Raw genomic sequence first — 19229 nt, forward strand, 5'->3', positions numbered from 1 at the left:
AAGGTTCCTCACCTAAATCCCTCTGGAAATTGTCACTTGAAGGAATGAGAGGAACTGTGGTGCAGAGCTGTACCTCCAGCTGTCTAAGAATGACTGACCATGGGTCTCACCTTCAAGAGGTAGAGCAGCCCATTAGCCACATGGTGTGGCTAGCTCTCATGCTAATGCCTCCTAACAAAATTGGTTGAGAAGAACAACTACTGCGCTACCTCTCATTACTGCAAACATATCTAAATATAACCCAGAGTTCATTTTCTTAGGGACAAGTACTAGCAGGTCCTAAGCTGGAGATGGGAATGTCTGATAGCTCTCAATTGTAGTGCCAGCCCTTGGCTGTGGTTCCTGTGTCTTCTTGTTTATGCCAAGAAGTCTTAAAATATAACTGTAAAAGTTGGACAGACCTGGGTATCTGAAGGGAAGTGACTTGCAGTCTTCAGATTGCAATCTCTGCAGGTTTCTGATGTAGTGTGGCCTGCTGGGGTGCCCACAAGGTAGAAAGGATTGAAGCAATTAAGATTTAGTAGACATTACAGTGATGCTCTTTCCAAAAAGTAGCTCTGGAGATCCTGATGTCACTCCTCTCCTCTTTTAATGAATGATGAAGTCTACCTCCCTCCACTCTCATTAGGAAAGCCAAACTGCACGTCAGCGTCTACATGGCGCCTTCTTCACAAAGTCCTTCTACAACATCCTATACCTAAACAGGATTATTTCCTTTTCTCATTTGCTCAGCTGTAGGTGAAACTGCTATTCCTGCCTCTTATGTAATCCTTCACTACATTTTTTTCTTTGCCTGAGTATATCTGTCCATACCTTCTAAACTAATCTGCCCTGACTGTGGAGCAAACTCTTTTTAAAATTGCAAAATGCGCCTCCACTTTCCAAAATGTTTTTCCTGCATGTATTTCTTTCATGTAGAAAAGAACATATGTTCCAAGCAGCAATTCTACATGGCTAAAGTTATTTCATGTCTTTCCTGCAAAGCCACTAGAAAAAAAGAAAGATCAGAGCTTCTCTCTGTGTCAGGAAATTTCTCAAGTCACTTCATTTTATACTTTAAGATAGCAGACTGTAACCGTTGGAGATCAGAAGCTGTTATACATACTATTAGCTGTCCCTGTTGGGAACTGGGAGACGGTATCAACTGCTGGGAGAAAAGCCAGGCAGACAACTGGGATGGCGACCATTTTAGCCACCCCAGTTTCAGCCAATCCAACCAATAAATATGAATAAACAATCTATGAAGCCACAACTGAGGGCAGGAGTATTTAAACTTCCTACAGTTAAGGTTACTGAAATAAATGTGTGCAAGTTCAAAATAACAAGAATAGGCAATATGAGTTTTTATTTTGCTGACATGTCACTTCAAGGTCTAAGCTTTTCTCCTCTGCCTCTCTGCTATGAAGTGCCTTAGTATCTGCTAAATGTCATCTCCTCCCAGCATTGCTACTTTATTTCATTATGTAGTCAAGTCAATAGAAAATCTCATTCACTGATTTATAAACACACCTTGGACATAGACTTAAAATATTTATATTTTACTTCAGTTTTACTAATCTGTGAAGGTGTATCTTCAATACCCACATCCACTCCAACTTAATTTCATTCCTGTATCCCTATCTTATGTTGTGTAACTGTTACAAGCAAGATCTTTAAAGTAGTAAGATTACCCTTCTCCCAGCTGTCTTCCTATTGAAGCACTATAGCACTCAGGTGCACTTTTCTTGCAAACCCCCCCCCCCCCCCCGCCTTTTTTTAACGATTTTTTTTTTTTTTAATCTAGGGTGCTGGTTGAAATTTTTCCCTTCATTGCATTTATCCAGTTTCATAGTTACTGAAACCTAATTTTATAGCAAACTATTTTTTGTTCATGTTATATACACATTTAGTATTTACAGAACAGCCATTGCAAATAAAACAGTGAGGTGGAAAGAGGATTACATTTGCTCAAAACTTCCTATTCATACAATCTGAAATTTTAGTTACTAATAAGATTTAAGTACTGTGTTCATATTATATGTTATACCTGGTAATATGGAAGGAAATCAGACACCAGGGCTGAAGTGTCATCTTTGTGATTCTCAAATAACTGGAAAAAGCAATGGATACCACATTTGCTTATAAACGGGCACAGGTTAATGAAATATTGTTCAAGAGCTCTTCTCTGTTCAGCATATTAAATCACCTTCCACCAGATAGCGATACTGATTGAATTCTTCCTGGTTCTTTAGGAACAACCTATGGCCCTACCACTCCCCTTGTCAAAAGGTTAACACAAAGTGCTTTAATTTTTGTCCTGAAAGTATTTTCTTGTTTCAGTGATCACTATAAAATGCATATGGAAGCATGACATGAGTTTTATTTAGAGTGGGAAGAGGATTCAGAATTGGCTTTAGATAAACCTTTGGGTAGACAAATTCTGTGAGATGCACAAAAAAACCATTCCAGATGATAATATGGTTTTAAATTCTATTAAATTTACTATTAGAGAAAACACATAACATGATAACAGTCTCTAGGCAGGAAAAACATAACTACTAAACTGCTGTGCTAGTCCTTGAACATCTTAAATTGCCAGAGCGACAAAGATAATTTCAGTAAATACCACCAGAAGTTTAGGAGATTGTTTTCTTTTACAAAGCTGCAGTTTTGCAACATCAGATATCAAATAACTGTTTACTTGAAACTGAAATAGAACATGAAAAGCAAATAGATTGATCTAGTTGAGAATTGGTACAGAAATTCATACTGAAAACAAACAAAAGAAAAAACACCCAACACAGAGTAACAGGGTAAGTTTGCCTTGCTTACACTGAAATTCCAGGAAGAGATAATAAAACAACACTATGTTCATAAATTTCCAGATATTAACAAATTGCTTACGGATCTATGAAAAAAGCAATAGGAGATACTACAAGACACTATTTCAGTAGACTTTAGCGTTTTAGGAGGTAAAACACATGGTCAAAGGAACCGGTTCTTAATCCATATTCAAAGCTGAAAGAGGAGTTTGTGTTACTTCCTCCTCTTCAAAATCACTTTAAACTGTCAAATTAGCTTTAAACCTGAAAATTTCAACTTTGATCCCAAGAAAACCCTCTAAAGAATCAGACTGTGTAGTTGCTGTACCATTTATGTCAAAAGAAAATTTTTAATTTGCAAGGAAAAACAAAAGTTTCTCTCTTCAGAGGTCTCTCCAGCAGCAGCACACGGGATTTATTGCCTCTCCTTTACCTCAGCCTGCATGTTTCCGGCTGGAAACTCTCCCGAACGCAAGTACCTGGTCTTCTCCTACCTCACCAGGGAAACCGGGCGATTTGGTGGCAGAAATTCCGAGGAAAATACACTTTTGTGAGTCCAAAGAAACACAAATCGAGCACACCGAAGGGCTCCCCGGCCGTAAGGAGAGGCGGGCTCTGCAACGCACCAATCACCGCGCGGCTCCTCGCTAAAAATACGAGCAGCTGACCCGCGCCAGCCCAATTGCGTTGCCTGCTTCGCAGAGGACGCTGCTACCGTCGCTACCATGTCCGAGACTGCTCCTGCCGCCGCCCCCGACGCGCCGGCTCCCGGTGCCAAGGCCGCCGCCAAGAAGCCGAAGAAAGCGGCGGGCGGTTCCAAAGCCCGGAAGCCTGCTGGTCCTAGCGTCACCGAACTGATCACCAAGGCCGTGTCCGCCTCCAAGGAGCGCAAGGGACTCTCCCTTGCCGCACTCAAGAAGGCGCTGGCCGCCGGCGGCTATGATGTGGAGAAGAACAACAGCCGCATCAAGCTGGGGCTCAAGAGCCTCGTCAATAAAGGTACACTGGTGCAGACCAAGGGCACCGGTGCCTCCGGCTCTTTCCGGCTCAACAAGAAACCGGGAGAAGTGAAAGAAAAGCCTTCCAAGAAGCGAGCGACCGCAGCCAAGCCCAGAAAGCCGGCGGCCAAGAAGCCTGCCAGCGCCGCTAAGAAGCCCAAAAAAGCTGCGGCGGTGAAGAAGAGTCCTAAGAAAGCTAAGAAACCGGCGGCTGCTGCGGCCAAGAAGGCGGCCAAGAGCCCCAAGAAAGCAGCCAAGGCAGGTCGCCCGAAGAAGGCAGCGAAGAGCCCCGCCAAGGCTAAAGCAGTGAAGCCCAAAGCAGCTAAACCCAAGGCAACCAAGCCAAAAGCAGCCAAGGCAAAGAAGGCGGCGCCCAAGAAAAAGTAAATTATACCAGAAGAGATCTGCTCTCCATATTCTGTTATCCAACGGCTCTTTTAAGAGCCACCCACACTTCCCCTAAAGGAGCTGAGGCACCGAGGCCGTCTGTAACTTGCAGTAAGGATCCAGTAATTTGTAAGTTTTCAGAGGTCAATTCTGTCTTACTTTCCCCACCCCCGTTATGTTTGCCGAAAGAAACGGTAACCAATATGGTATGACGCGGCGCTTTAGGGAAGTGTAGTTTTACTTTTTTTTTGTCGAGTAATTGGTTTGACTACCATGAAACAATATTTTATAATTATTTGATAAAAATCCGATGTATGGGATTTGTTGGGATGTTTTTTTTAAAGGTTGTATTTTGTAACAAAAGCAATAGGAAGGCCAGGCAAGCTACTACTGAGCCATGTCTAATCTGTTGTATTATTTCTTTTAAATGGTTTTGCCTATTTGGTGGAGGAGGGGAGAGTTTTTAAATCAGAGACCCGAAAATAGCCCTGAGCACTCCGGTTCCTTTTGTTCCCCTTGAGAAAGGGCTTTAAGTATTGAAAAAGCCCGCCCAGACCAAGGATTGGCCAGCGGAGAGCCCGGCCCACTGCCCCTTCCTCCGCCCTTTCCCCCTCCCTTAGCCGAAGATGCCTCGTATCTCTGGTGCTGTCCCAGCCCCTCTCGGAGAAGAAAAACGCAGAGGGGGGAAGGGACGGGAGCTCTCGCCAAAATGATGGTCCCATGTTCTCTGGCATACGAACTACACGAGAGATATCCCACACCAGGAAGAACTTATTTTGGGAGGACGTTTTGGCACGACTTTGTGTTAATGAAAACGTGGAAATCGTTGTTTCTGCCACAAAGCCAAAAATACTGTTAATAAACATGTAGAATGTAAGACAAAACACGGGTTGAGTAGTTCATATAAAGCGGCGTAATTATTGTACGGATAATTAAGCTCTCTCATGATTTTGTGGGTGGCTCTGAAAAGAGCCTTTGAATTATTTTCTCTGGAAACGTGCAGCACACGGGAAAGCCTTGCATTTATTTTGCTTTGGCTTTGTGGCTGTCGGTTTTCTTGGGCAGCAGCACAGCCTGGATGTTGGGCAGCACACCACCCTGCGCGATCGTCACCTTGCCCAGCAGCTTGTTGAGCTCCTCGTCGTTGCGGATGGCGAGCTGCAGGTGCCGCGGGATGATGCGCGTCTTCTTGTTGTCGCGGGCCGCGTTGCCCGCCAGCTCCAGGATCTCGGCCGTCAGGTACTCCAGCACGGCTGCCAGGTACACGGGAGCGCCGGCGCCCACCCGCTCCGCGTAGTTGCCCTTGCGCAGCAGGCGGTGGACGCGGCCCACGGGGAACTGCAGCCCTGCCCGCGACGAGCGCGACTTAGCCTTGGCACGCGCCTTGCCGCCCTGCTTCCCGCGCCCGGACATCTTCACTCGCTAAGCTTGCCACCGTGAAGAGCCACCAACACCGCAACAAAGAAAACTCCCAGCGCTCCTCAGCTATAGTCTCGCTCTCCCACCTCGCCCCTTCACTGATAGGCTGAGAAGTAGGTCTTCTCTGCGCAACCAATCAGGAGCTGAATCGAATTCTAACCAATAAAAGTCGGGCACAGGCGCTTTATGACGTTTTACTCTGCTCTGACCAATGAAAGTAGGCAACGGGAATGCTCCTCATTTGCACGAGGGTGCTATAAAGATGTGGCCCCCGAATCAGTGCGCTGTGCTTCTTTCTCTGGTTTTTCGTTTCTTGCTGTTGGGATCAGTGAGGCAGGCGCTTGCTGCGATGCCTGAACCAGCAAAGTCCGCTCCTGCGCCCAAAAAGGGCTCCAAGAAAGCAGTGACAAAAACCCAGAAGAAAGGTGACAAGAAGCGCAAGAAGAGCCGTAAGGAGAGCTACTCCATCTACGTGTACAAGGTGCTGAAGCAGGTGCACCCCGACACTGGCATCTCCTCCAAGGCCATGGGCATCATGAATTCCTTCGTCAATGACATCTTCGAGCGCATCGCCGGTGAAGCCTCGCGCTTGGCGCACTACAACAAACGCTCCACCATCACCTCTCGGGAGATCCAGACGGCCGTGCGGCTCCTGCTGCCGGGTGAGCTGGCCAAGCATGCAGTCTCCGAGGGTACCAAGGCTGTCACCAAGTACACCAGCTCCAAGTAAAATATTTCAGACCGACAGTTTTAATCCAAAGGTTCTTTTAAGAGCCACCCACATTTTCAATAAAAGGGCTGTTCAGTCAAGTTAGCCTTTAATAGTTTTTCATAGAACCTTAGTTTGAAGTAATTTTTCAAGTGCCGCTTCAGATTAATTGTGACAAAATATTCTCCAATTTTCTGTGCCAGGGAACTTATTTTATCTCGGCATCAAATTACTTGCTGTAACTTAAAGATTTAGGGTTTTTTCTTTAAATTTCATTTCTAGGTAATTTCTTTATGAAGTTATTACAGTTCACTGTTTAGAGTGTTGTATTTCTTGTTAAATTAATAGCAATACGTTGCTATTAATTTTAAGCATATTCGTGTTGTGTGCATTGTGAATTGAATGTTAAAAGGCAGGAAGTAAAATTATTACTAATGGGGATTTACCCTTGTGCAGCATTTTAGCTGCTATAATAACATTTGCCACTTGATGGTGCTCGGTCTTTTTTTTTTTATTATTATTTTTTGTATCAGAATTAGATGTGTCTCCAGTGTACTCTACTGTAAAATAATATATGTAGTAACAAGTGACATTCATCTTAGTAAGTTGTTACCAGGAGCACAGCGATCAATACAGCACAGAAGTCCTTTCTTAATAGTTACTTATCTTCATCAATTTTCTTAATAATTCTACTGCGCATGTGATTTTTTAAAAAAACATTTTTAAATTTTTTACATAACTTCTCCCAATGACTGCTTCAGGTAGAGAATATTCCCCTTGTATCTAAAAAAAAACAAAGTGAAGAAAACATTTCATCTCTGACCCTTCTTGTATTTATAGGTCATTCATAGCATTAAAACTATTAAAGACTAAGAAACTAACCAATGTGGGCTAACTTTGTAAGCTATTAGAGTTTATTGTAAAGGTAGTAATCAGCCTTAAAGTCTTTCAGGCTCAGACTGAAGGCTTTCTGAATCACTCTGACTCCCTGAAAATCTGCATCTACAGCAGTGTTAGATACAAAAAGTAGGTCACAAAAGTAGATCTTTCTAGTACTTGACTACATGGTGTTTCTTAGTACAGGTACACAGACAAACACCAGATCTCTCTTCAATCTATCACCATTTTATCAAGGTTAATTTCAGTTTGAAGGCTGATAGGGACCTCTCAGAATCTATTTTTATGTTCAGTGGGAAGAAGTATCCTCCACATTCCATTCTTCAGCAGCTTCAAATAGAGTTGAGATATCTCTTCTCCAAGTGTCTTAATGCAAACTTAGAATTGGAACTTGTACGTTCCAAGCCTCTGTATATATGTCCAATACCTACAGAGATGAATAAACCATGGTATATCCCAGTCTCTAGAATTTTTTTATTTAGGGGAATGCATGGGTCACTAGAAAGGAATTCTAGAAAATATATACCGTAAGTGCTCATCTTCTGATAGGGATAATGATCATAAGAATAATTTGTCAGTGGCTGTTATTCTCTGTAGTCATGTAAAAGTCAAATTCAGTTATGTTGTCCTAAAAACTAAAATACATGTATTAAAAAAATACCATAGTTTTAACTACAACTCTCAGAGGGCATTACTGTTACCTGAATTAAAGTAGGATCTCGGTGGTGCCTTTTGGCCTCCCAGCTCAGGAATCCATCCACATTCCTTTTGCCTTTCCTGGTTTTGTATGCTCTGTCGGGCACAGTTCATTGGTCTCAAAACATAGCTTTCACAGTGTCCTGAGTTCAGCTGTAACCATTATTTTTCTTCTCCTTTGTAGCTGGTGCAGTGCTGTGTTTTCAGCTTAAGTCTGAGAACAATACTGATAGCACACTGGTGTTTGGGTTATTGCTAAGTAATGCTTACTCTGATCAAGGATTTTTTAGAGTCTCATGCTCTGCTGATGAGGAGGGGCACAAGAAGTAGAAACAGGACACCTGACCCACACTAGCCAAAGGGGTATTGCATACCACAGTACATCATACCCAGTATATAAACTGGGTTGAATTACCTGAAAGGCCCAGATTGCTGCTCGGGTTGAGCTGGGTATTGGTCAGTGGATGGTGATCATCTCTTGTGGGTTTGTTGTGGGTTTTTTTCCCCTTCCCTTTTTAGTTTTATATTCTCTCCCTTTGTAATTTCCCATATCATTGTTATTGGTGGTAGTAGTAATAGTTTTGTGTTATACTTCAGTAAGTGGATTGCTCTTATCTCAAGCCATGAGTTTACATTCTTTTGATTCCCACCCCTAGCCCACCGAGAGCAGGGGAGGAAGGAGGGAGGAGAGTGAATGAGCAGCTGTGCAACTGTGTGGTTGTAAGTTACCGGCTGTGCTTAAGCCATGACTCACAGTAACTTCCAAGCAGCCTTATTTTTTTAAAGTCTGTTTTGGTATGTGAGATTATTTCTATCTTTATGAAACTCTTCACGGAAAATAAAATGTTACTTCTTTCAATGTCAGTATGAATGATAACAAAATATTAGGCGTCTGTAATGTGGGCGTAGCATTTCAACCTGTGCACACACATCATCAGATCTTATTCTGACACCTCTATTATTTTTCTATCCATGCTGAGACCAAAGTCTCCCAAATGACAAAAAAAAAAAAAGTAATAATAAAAAAAAAAATCAACTACTGTGGAAAATTTGGTGTACTTTTTCTTTTCATCAGAGGCAAAAGTAGTAGAATTTATTCTCAGCAAGAGTAACAAACAACAATTTCATTACACAGGAGGATGTGTTCAAAATTAATAAATAAAATGTGAATATAAAATTATATGGTTGCATATTCTTCAATCATTCATATTCTTTAATGCTCTTTCCTACTCAGTTCAAAGCAGTGTTCTTTGTATTCTAAAATTCACTCTACCCAAATAACATCACCCAGCAGCAGTAAGATAGCACAGTTTTAAAATACATCATCCCAGTGTAGTAGGAATTACATTGCAGCTGCCTAGACCATGGTAGGAATTATGCAGATGCCACCTCAATAGGGCTCATCCTCAGGTTCCTCCTTGAAGAACATGAGTCTCCAATCCACAGTGTAAATAAGTGCATTATTTATCCAACATGCAGAGCAGCTCAAGGTGGATGCTCCAAAGTGGGACCGTTACTGCAGATCACACCCCCCAATTATACCTGTGCCACCCAGCACTCAATCCCCAAGTCTAAGCACTTAATTCTGGTCAGTGGTCTCTTGATTTCTTATTGGTTACTTGATTGCTGGGCTGTTCTTCTTCTGAAGTTATCTATCTCATTCTCTTGGATTTGTTTCCTTGGTCCTTATCTTCTTTATTCTGCTCATATCTGACAGATTCATCTAGTTCTGTGTTAGCAGCACTGGTTTTATCAAAAGGTTACTCTCAGTGACCTAAGGCTTCATTTACTTTATCTACTAGTGTTAATAAAGGCTATTAATCCTAATAGTTTTCAGCACTGGAAAGTGCTAAAATACATAATCGATGAACAGGATCTTTGTGTTGTGTTTTTACCTGACCTCCATATCTATCTTCAAAATACCTCTTCATTCACAGCAACTAAAATACAGGTTATATTTATTTTTGTTAAATATATTTGTCAAAATACTTGGTTTAATATCAGCAACTTTTTTTGTATATCAGATTATCAGAGTTACTTCAGTTTTATCCTGTATCAAATAATCAGTCATAAAGAATCCTGAAAAACAATCCAAACAGCTACAAAAGTTCCCTTGTCTTATTTGTAACAGAATTATAATGTTAATAGCATTCTTGCAACGATTTCTATTTCTTCTAGATCAGCATACCCTACAGGAAAGTTTGTATTGCTTAATCATCATTTTAATCATTAAAAGTATGAGTTTGTTTCTGCAAAACTGAAATACATCAGCTGGGCAAATAAATAACTGATTGGGCAGAAAATCAGAAACATGAAATAGATGCTTTATCTTATCCACAACCTGAACAAATCACAGACTGGATTTAGAAATTTTATGCTCCTTCCTGCTTCCCCCCCCCCCCCCTTTTTTTTTTAATTGACTAAATCGATATCTTCCCACCTATTTATGAAATCTTTTTTTTAATATGCAGAGATTATAAATTATTGCAATGTTGGTTTCCCAGAGATTTCTTTTTCAGTTTTGGTATAAAAAAAGATATTTAAAAAATAATTAGCATTGAGGGATATGGTATTAGCTGCAGAAAAAGATTTAGTCTTATATACACCTGGATATAATGCTTTGAGCCAGGAATGAAAATATGCCTGGTTCAGATTTTAAAGGAAAAAGAGTCCTTGGGCTCTGAAAACCTGGTCTCAGGATTGTGCTGTATTAGAGCACAGTTCACATCTAGATGTGACACACATCTCACTGGAGAAAACAGTTGGAAGTGAAGGGGAATGCAGCTAGGAACAACCTTTCTACCTTCCCAGCTCACACACCTGCAAGGAAGAAACACTACAAAGAGCATGTTTGGCTCCTTCCTCCCGGACTGGGATCACCGAATCAGAGGCCTATGTAGGTGGAAGTGGTTTTTAAGGGTTTGGTTTGGGTTTCTTTGGTGACTGCAAAGAAATATTTAATAGCCTGTCCAGGTGGAGAGGTTGTTCCAAAAATACTCCTTGTAGAAAAAGTGGTACTAAGTATTAATGACAAAGGTCCCTCAATTAATTTTTAGCACAGAAGTAAGTCTAGACATACTTGTATTTTAAAACTAGAAAATAGGCATTTTGTGTGTGAAAGGAGTATGAGGACACCATGGAATTTTAATCACCAGTAAAATCCACTTTTTTTTTTTTTTTTGTACTTTAGTCCTACTTGCATTGCATGTAGATTTTGTGCTTGAAAAAGGGAGAAAGAATTAAAAAAAAAAAAAAAAAAAAAAGAACAGGGCACACTTGGGGAATTACTGCTGAAATCTGGGCATCAGAGTGAAGAATTTTACACTACATTTGTGCAGCATCGAAGCTATGGTGAAACTTCCTATGTCTCTTGTATGCACTATTTTCCTTTTGTAGCAAGTAGCAGCAACTGAAACGTGAAACAGTCTGAACACTGCACGTGGTAGCTTTGGGGGTATTTTGCTTTTTACACTCAGGGCCCAGCAAGGTTAGCATCTTTAATCATCTCGCCTTGGAAAAATGAAAAGTATTACCATAGGAGTCACAAAGCCCCAGTGTTTCTACACATCGAAATATGGCTTTTAAAACAGGTATCTCCTCCTATGCTACAAGCACCAGCAAGACCTGACCGACGACATCGCAGACAGCCGTGGGTACCTGGCCTCAGCTCAGCTGGCTCAGGAAGCCCAAACTATTTATATGAATCGGTTCTGCTCCCTGCATGCAGGGGCTTTTAAATTCCGCCATTAGAAATTGCTAGTACAGATCCCTTTGAAGAAGTGAAATGATTACATGGGTGTGAGGCATATTTAGCTCCTGGAGTTTTAGCCTTAACAGATACTTAAATGTCATGCAGCCCCTCCCTTGAGATGTGTATGTGTTGTACTTCAGGCTTACAATAGCAGCTTCTAATCGTACATTTATCGACGGGACAAAAATCCAACAATAAGCGTTTCTGAAATGCTGATACAGTCGATCAGAGCGATTAACGCTTTTCACAACACCATGAAGACAGATAAGTAGTTTACGCCACACCCTTTTTTTTTTTTTTTTTTTTGCAGCATTCCCCAGCTGATAACATTTGCATGAGAGAACCTATTTCTCAGCAGGAAATAACACAGGGTATAAAATGACATAAAAGGGACATCGGGAAGCTTCGGAAGGTCTGGGACTGAATTACAGCATTTCTCTGAACTGAATAATATGGACTCCACTTATCCTACAGGTTTCTTTCTTGACAAAGAAAGAGTCAAAACCACCTCAATCGGTGGAAAAGTGTAAAGGATTTTTAAATCATGAAAGAAACTGCTCTTCTCGGAGACATCCGACCCTTTTCTTTGCCTCTCCCCATGGTTCCCAGGCACCTATGGCAGTGAACGAGGGTCGGAGGGTGCCGCAGAGCAGAGTAGCCTTTAGAGGCGGATCAGTCCCTAAATCCCCGTCTCTGGCACCGACATGGGACGCAGGAAAATCTCCGCTTGCCACGGCCCTACCTATAAACCCGGAGGGTTTCGTTATCTCTGAAGAAACGAGGCTTCCTCGTGGTGACTGTCTGCTCCGTTATCCACCACCCGCTCAGCGAGGAGATATTTCGGCTTAGCATACCCCAATTAAACACTTCTGTTAAAATCACACCGTAAATCCCATACTGCTTAATAGATATTAAAAACCCTTAGAGTGCTTTGATTCTTTTTTTCTGCTTCCATTGCTCGAGGAATAAAACACACAAGAAGAAAGAAAAATCCTACATAATTAATTTCAAAGTGTAGACAGCTGTTCAATCCGGACGAAACAGAGCATGTCCCGCTTTCCCCAAGGGCGACTGGGGAGGAAGAATGTGGAGCCTGACCCGCCGGGGTTGGGGTAGGTGTTGGGGACGGGTATCAGCTGCCTTTTACTGGGGCACCCGAAGCGCCGGCTCCTCAGAGTCGTTAAGTGGTCCCATTCATGGGCTGGAAGAAGCAGATTTCTCTTTGTCTCTTGATGGCAGGCATTTCCACTTTCCCTCTCTCATTCTGCTGTTGCAAAACCTAGGTAATGTTAAAGAAATAACCACGACTCCGCCTGTGCGGCTTACAGGAGGCTGCAGATCTTCACACTCATACTCTATATGCACACATATTTCCAAAACTATCTACCCTCTTACCCTGAATTTTCGTAAAGCACATTTAAGTATTATCTTCATGAAAGTGTCTACCGGTACAATTACTTTGTCTTGTGGCTCTTCAGTTTAGACCTCACATAGCCAGATCCCAGATACAGAAACTAGATGGATTTTATAGTGCCTAAATGCTTTCTATAAGAAGGAAATAAAAGTAATAACTACAAAAATAATGAATACTCTACATCTGGCATTACTGCATTTGTACTGCTGATAACATTCGTTTGTAACAGAAAGCAATCTGAAATATTGCTCTCTTGAAAGTTCCTACAGTCTGGAAACTAGAATTTAAATTCTTTCAGACAATTTTGAGGCGACACGTGTAGCCAGGGATTTCACGGTTTTTGTTACAATCCCCAGTGATTCTGGTAAGCAGAGGACATTTTCGTTAGGCATGCCAAACAGAGGGGAGAAGAAATGGGTGAGTTTATTACTGACTCAGGTTTAGAGAAGCTGAACTCGATGAATACCAAGTGCACATGTATGTTAGCCCACATCTCTCTCTTCCTTATGCTAAAGGACAGAGATGGGGAAATCTGTGGGCATGCTGGAAACCACTCCTCTTGCTCCGGTCCCACAGAGCTCATCATTAAGGCCATATCCACCCCTATGGAGTGCACAAAATAGCCCCAGAAAAGACAAGAAGCCAGCAGCCTCTACAGCCAGCAGCCTGCACAAGATTTTAAAGCCAAAAAGCAGCCAGGAACTCCACTAAAACCAGAAGAAAAAGGAAACTGAAAAAAAGAAATAACATTTCACAAAAAAAAAAAAATAAGAGGCAAAAAAAGAAAGGAAACACACACATAAAAAAAAAAAAGACAAAAACACACACACAAGAAAAAAAGAAAAACCCAAACAAACAAAACCAAAAAATACCCACAAAAAAAAAAAACAAACAACAGAAGCAAGCAAGACAACCCCACAGCAGAGAAACAACTTTGAGGCAATAGTGCAGGAACAGCAGCTTCTCCTAAAATGAGAAGGGAACTTGAAACACCCCAGCCCTCATACAAAAGACACTGGATTCAGGCAGTAGTGCCAGAATGGCCAGAACTGGAAGAAAATTAAAAGCAATAATCCACAGTGAGATATAGCAGCCATCACTGTGGTAGCATGCCACATTAGGCAGCTTGATTAAAAACATTGGTAACCCTGCCCTGCCTGAAATCCTTCACCAGTATGCTACAATTAACTCTGCTAGAGAAAAATCAGTACCAAATCTCTTACATTATAGCATTAAAAACACAGTGCCTTAAAACACAATACAAAAAACCCAAAATAGCAAGTAAGCTAAGGCAGGGAACGTGTATCCTTTTGTTAAAGAATTGGTTCAGGGCCAGTCAGGACAAACCAACTTCCTCAGGGTCTGGGGGTTTGCCTGTGCTTTGCACCACCAGGGTTTGAAAATCACAAGTTGCCAGGAGTTGAATAGTAATCAGCTACTGTTTGACAGTCTGCAACAGGACAGGAAAACAAAGTAGGTCGATGCAAAACATTTGATTTATATTGTTCACTATTAAATATTACAAATAACATCTGAGAAAAAAGCTAGGGTTCACTTACTCCTTAGAAGGAGCAATGTTTACTTCACTACCATACACAAATGTAGCTGCACTACTGTTAAAATTATGTAAGATTCCTCAAGACAGGAAAAAAAGTAAAAATCCTGCTCTAAACAGGCAGCAAACTTACAAGTAAAAATCAATATTGATAAAACTAACACTCTCCACCACAGAAAATCAGGTAGGAGTAGAGACCTGCATAAGTAAGGCCTGAAGAAAAAACAGCTTACATGCCCAAGAGACTACATTCATCAGAAAAAAATAGAACTGCAAAGTGATTCAACCTTTCATGACCATTGTGGGTGGCTCTTAAAAGAGCCTTTTTGTCCATTTTGTGCTTCTTAAATATGCTCACTTAGTTTTGACTTTGTGACTGTCAGTCTTTTTGGGCAGCAACACGGCCTGGATGTTGGGCAGCACACCACCCTGCGCGATCGTCACCTTGCCCAGCAGCTTGTTGAGCTCCTCGTCGTTGCGGATGGCGAGCTGCAGGTGCCGCGGGATGATGCGCGTCTTCTTGTTGTCGCGGGCCGCGTTGCCCGCCAGCTCCAGGATCTCGGCCGTCAGGTACTCCAGCACGGCTGCCAGGTACACGGGAGCGCCGGCGCCCACCCGCTCCGCGTAGTTGCCCTTGCGCAGCAGGCGGTGGACGCGGCCCACGGGGAACTGCAGCCCTGCCCGCGACGAGCGCGACTTAGCCTTGGCACGCGCCTTGCCGCCTTGCTTCCCGCGCCCGGACATCTCTACAGCTGCTCAGCAAAACACCAACCCACTCCTAGCCATCTCCGCCCGCCAATTTATATCTGGCTCGGGCGGAGGTGCAGCGCCTTCTCTGATAGGTTGTGAAGGAGGACTATTTTTTTACAGCCAATGGGAAGGAGGATTGAGAAATGTCCAATAGTAGATTCAGGTCGGTGTGACGATGTCACTATTCAGCCAATGGCGATGAGGCGCTATCGAGCCGCTGCTGTGCCGGCACCACTATAAAAGGGGCAGCAAGGAGAAGTGGTTTGTGTTTTCTGTCGTTTGGTTTTTTCTTTAGTGTTCGGAAGGTGATTGTCTTGTAGGAATGCCGGAGCCTGCGAAGTCTGCGCCCGCGCCCAAGAAGGGCTCTAAGAAGGCGGTGACGAAGACCCAGAAAAAGGGCGACAAGAAACGTCGCAAAAGCCGCAAGGAGAGTTATTCTATCTACGTGTACAAGGTGCTGAAGCAGGTGCACCCTGACACGGGCATTTCTTCTAAAGCTATGGGCATCATGAACTCCTTCGTCAACGACATTTTTGAGCGCATCGCCGGCGAGGCCTCGCGCCTGGCACACTACAACAAGCGCTCGACCATCACTTCCCGGGAGATCCAGACGGCCGTGCGGCTCCTGCTGCCGGGTGAGCTGGCCAAACACGCAGTTTCCGAAGGTACCAAGGCTGTTACTAAGTACACCAGCTCCAAGTAAAGTGTCTGCTCTCTGCAGGAACTAGGCAACCCAACGGCTCTTTTAAGAGCCACTCACTTTTCCAGTAAAAGAGCTGGTCCTTTGACTTACTGCATTCTGTGGGTTTTTCAGGAAGGGAATAATAGTAATGTGAAATTACTGTCGGTCTCACGAAACCTAGGTACAGGTAACTAATTCCCGTTAGACGATACATTCTGTATTTGCTACAGGGGGCAGATATTTCACGATTCCCGGAACAGCCCTAGAACCCATTTCACTTTGGGGTTGGGGGGGGAGGGACTTAAATAGTGATCTGTAGAGATGTTCCCGTTAATGTCCTATGTAAGCGTGTTCTCGGTAGCTGGTGCTTGCTCTTCCCCCGTGAAACACTTAACAGGAAATTTGTGAGCTTGGAACATAGAAAGCACATACGTCTCGGGGTGACCGTGTGATTTTGTTTTCAGCAAAAAGCTTCAGGCTGGACCAGTTTTCCGGTAGCGTTCTCGTGGGGGACAGGAGAAAGCAATCCGAGGAGTTTCCAAGACCCTCTCTTCCCAGATCCGCGCAGCCCTGCCTGCGGTACTGATCTCTGCTCGCGGTCTTTCTCTATTACCCCGGTTTTCCGCTCCCGGTAAATCCCCCAGCAGGGCAGTGGGTGGGCGCCAAGTTCCAGAGCCTCGCACCTGCCGGGCTGTGTTGGACCTGAGTGACAACTTCACGGAGCTCCGCAGCAGGCGCGCCCGGCCCGGACCTGAGCAGCTGCTGGAGGATGGGGATTGGTCGCGGCGGCGCTCGCTGTTCGGAGCCCGTCCTCGCTTCTCCAGCGCATGCTCCTCTGACCGGAACCGAGCCGTATTCCAGGGCGGCGGAGCAGGCGGGGAACGTTTGCTTTGCGGCAAGTGACGGCTGCCACCTGCACCGTTACCGAGAGGGAAGAAACAGTAGAACTGTATCAGGGAAGAAAAAACTCTGTTGTGTGAAGGAGTCTTTCCCAGCAGTCGCCAGGCTGAGAGGAGGCCGACAGGGGGAAAAGGAGCGGTAAGGGCAATGGGATTCAGTAGAAGGCGAGTCTGAGGCAGGAAGGGCGGGGTTGTGTGTGAATCGTTGGGCTCTGGGTGGTTCGTTTCGGGGAAGAGCAGAGCAATGTTTGTGTTGGGATGGTAGGAATAAAGAGTCTTGGGTGGTCAGGCTCAGGGCACCGACCGGCAGCCAGCTTATTACGACACTGGATCCCCGGCCCCCCTGCACGATTTCCTTGAGCTCCAGAATTTATATTGCTGCAACTGCACTCCTGAGCCCTGTGCACACGTAGGGCAGTGGAGGAAGCTCCGGCCGAGGCCGGATGGGAGGCTCCGGCAGAGCCCGCAGCCAACGGATTGCCCGGAGACCTCAGAGCCCCTTCGCTCCGTGTGGCACTGGAGAGTCTGCATAGGCAGCGCGCCACTGTGCCTTTAAGCGGATCAGTCTCTACCCCCAGGTTACACAAGGGGGATATCATCTGGGAGGAGCACACACACCGTCCTTTCCGTCATACTCACGCACACAGATTTGGCAGGGAAGCCACCTGTGGAAGTTTGACCCTGGCTGGATGCCAGGTACCCACCAAAGCCACTCTGTCATACCCCTGCTCAGCTGGATGAGAGAGAGAAAATACCACAAAATGCTCCTGGGTTGAGATAAGGACAGGAAGAGATCACTCTCAAGTTACTGTCACGTGCAAAACAGACTTTGCTTGGGGACATTAGTTTATTACTGAACAAATTAGAGTAGGATAATGAGAAATAAAACCAAATCTTAAAAACACCCCTTCCTTCTTCCTGGGCTTAACTTCACTCCTGACCTCCCTACCTCCTCCCCTCCAAGAGCACAGGGGAATGGGAGTTCCTCTCCTCAGGGGGAGGACTCCTCAAGCTCTTCCCCTGCTCCAGCATGGGATCCCTCCTGTGGGAGACTGTTCTTCATGAATTATTCCAAAGTCAGTCCTTTTGACTTCAGTTCTCCAAGAAGTGTTCCAGTCCTCCAGAAACAGGCTACTTCAGTGTGGGTCCCCCACAGGGTCACAAGTCCTGCCAGCAAACCTGTTCCTGTGTGGGTTCCTCTTTCCACAGAGCCACAGGCACTGCCAGGAACATACCCCAGTGTGGGCTTCCCACGGGGACACAGTCTCCTTTGGACATCCCCCTCTGGTGTGGGGTCCTCCACAGGCTGCAGGTGAGATCTGCTCCACTATGGACCCCCATGGGCTGCACGTGATACCAGATTAAACAAGTATTCCCGTGTGTATAGAGACACAGTCAAGGCTGAAAGGATTCTCAAGATAAGGAAGGCATGCAACAGAAGAACCAGATGTCTTCCTTCAAATAGGTGTGGGCCTTCCTCTTTTCAATAAGGAGGAAGAGAAATAGGTAAATGGCTGCAAGAGAAAACTGCTAGAGGAGTCTCTTAAGTCATAAATTTGCCCAAACAAGAACATATAGTTAATTGGTGAGACTAAACAAGCACTCCCATGTCCTTAAATAACAGATGTCTATAAAAGGGTAAAATGAGGTATTTCTCCCCAGGTGACCATCATGATCAGCAAAGACCATTCTTTGAATTCACACTGCCTGGCTGTATCTACCCAAATTACTATATCCAATGAGAACTGGGTGGGAACTTCACAAATTATGATGAATACATATATAATAAATGTATGTAAGCTGTAAACTGTCTCTTCTTGGTGTGCATGATAGGTGGAGTGATTCCCCCATGCATCCAATACCGCAATAAAGTCACATCAGTTTTCTAACTTGTCATTCTGGTTGGAGAGTTTATTTTACTGGATTTCAGTGTCACATGTGGACAGTCTGTCTCTCCATGGTCTGCACCATGGTCTACAAGGGAGTCTCTACTCTGGTGCCTCGGGCACCTCCTCCCCCTCCTCCTTGGTGTGTACAGAGCTGTTTCTCTCACATACTCTCACTCCTCTCCTGATAAAATTGCTTCTGCCCAGTAACTTTTCCCCCTTCTTAAATACTTTATCCCAGAGGTGCTATCACCGTTGTTGACAGACTTGGGGTTGGGCTTGGCCAGCAGTGCTTTCACCTTGGAGCTGTCTGACACTGGCTCTGTGTATTCTCACCTGCTGCTGCTCTTCCCACAGAAGCTACCCCCACAGGCCCCTGCTACCA

At 44.2% G+C, this 19229-nt stretch overlaps 5 protein-coding genes across 9 annotated transcripts; 3 read left to right on the forward strand and 2 right to left on the reverse strand.

Annotated features, from left to right (window-relative positions):
• The first annotated feature begins 3461 nt into the window (after positions 1 to 3461).
• On the forward strand, positions 3462 to 5070 carry LOC136012901 (histone H1.01). The gene has a single exon (XM_065675981.1). The coding sequence runs from the start codon at positions 3527 to 3529 to the stop codon at positions 4184 to 4186; it is 660 nt and encodes a 219-aa protein (XP_065532053.1). The 5' UTR covers positions 3462 to 3526; the 3' UTR covers positions 4187 to 5070.
• A 6-nt stretch (positions 5071 to 5076) lies between these two features.
• LOC136012936 (histone H2A-IV) lies at positions 5077 to 5644 on the reverse strand. Its single transcript, XM_065676042.1, has one exon. The coding sequence runs from the start codon at positions 5597 to 5599 to the stop codon at positions 5210 to 5212; it is 390 nt and encodes a 129-aa protein (XP_065532114.1). The 5' UTR covers positions 5600 to 5644; the 3' UTR covers positions 5077 to 5209.
• LOC136012908 (histone H2B 1/2/3/4/6-like) lies at positions 5162 to 12593 on the forward strand. The gene has a single exon (XM_065675989.1). The coding sequence runs from the start codon at positions 5817 to 5819 to the stop codon at positions 6333 to 6335; it is 519 nt and encodes a 172-aa protein (XP_065532061.1). The 5' UTR covers positions 5162 to 5816; the 3' UTR covers positions 6336 to 12593.
• A 1889-nt stretch (positions 12594 to 14482) lies between these two features.
• Positions 14483 to 15400, reverse strand: LOC136012931 (histone H2A-like). Its single transcript, XM_065676036.1, has 2 exons — positions 14986 to 15400; positions 14483 to 14522 (listed from the first exon to the last, which is right to left on the reverse strand). The coding sequence occupies exons 1-2, from the start codon at positions 15369 to 15371 to the stop codon at positions 14504 to 14506; spliced, it is 405 nt and encodes a 134-aa protein (XP_065532108.1). The 5' UTR covers positions 15372 to 15400; the 3' UTR covers positions 14483 to 14503.
• A 49-nt stretch (positions 15401 to 15449) lies between these two features.
• LOC136012915 (histone H2B 5) lies at positions 15450 to 18854 on the forward strand. 5 transcript variants are annotated; one of them, XR_010612067.1, is made up of 3 exons: positions 15452 to 16042; positions 16524 to 18270; positions 18346 to 18854. XR_010612067.1 is itself a non-coding variant. In XM_065676013.1 (2 exons), exons 1-2 carry the CDS (start codon positions 15700 to 15702, stop codon positions 16643 to 16645), a joined length of 435 nt encoding a protein of 144 aa, XP_065532085.1. In that variant the 5' UTR covers positions 15450 to 15699; the 3' UTR covers positions 16646 to 18854. The 5 variants fall into 5 exon arrangements, 3 of the variants coding, with proteins under 3 accessions (XP_065532085.1, XP_065532074.1, XP_065532094.1); XR_010612068.1 differs by having other exon boundaries at positions 16524 to 17097; positions 18621 to 18854; XM_065676013.1 differs by having other exon boundaries at positions 15450 to 16012; positions 16524 to 18854.
• Positions 18855 to 19229: the final 375 nt, after the last annotated feature.

Source organism: Lathamus discolor, chromosome 1 (assembly GCF_037157495.1).
Source record: "Lathamus discolor isolate bLatDis1 chromosome 1, bLatDis1.hap1, whole genome shotgun sequence".
NCBI classification, from domain to species: Eukaryota; Metazoa; Chordata; class Aves; order Psittaciformes; family Psittacidae; genus Lathamus; species Lathamus discolor.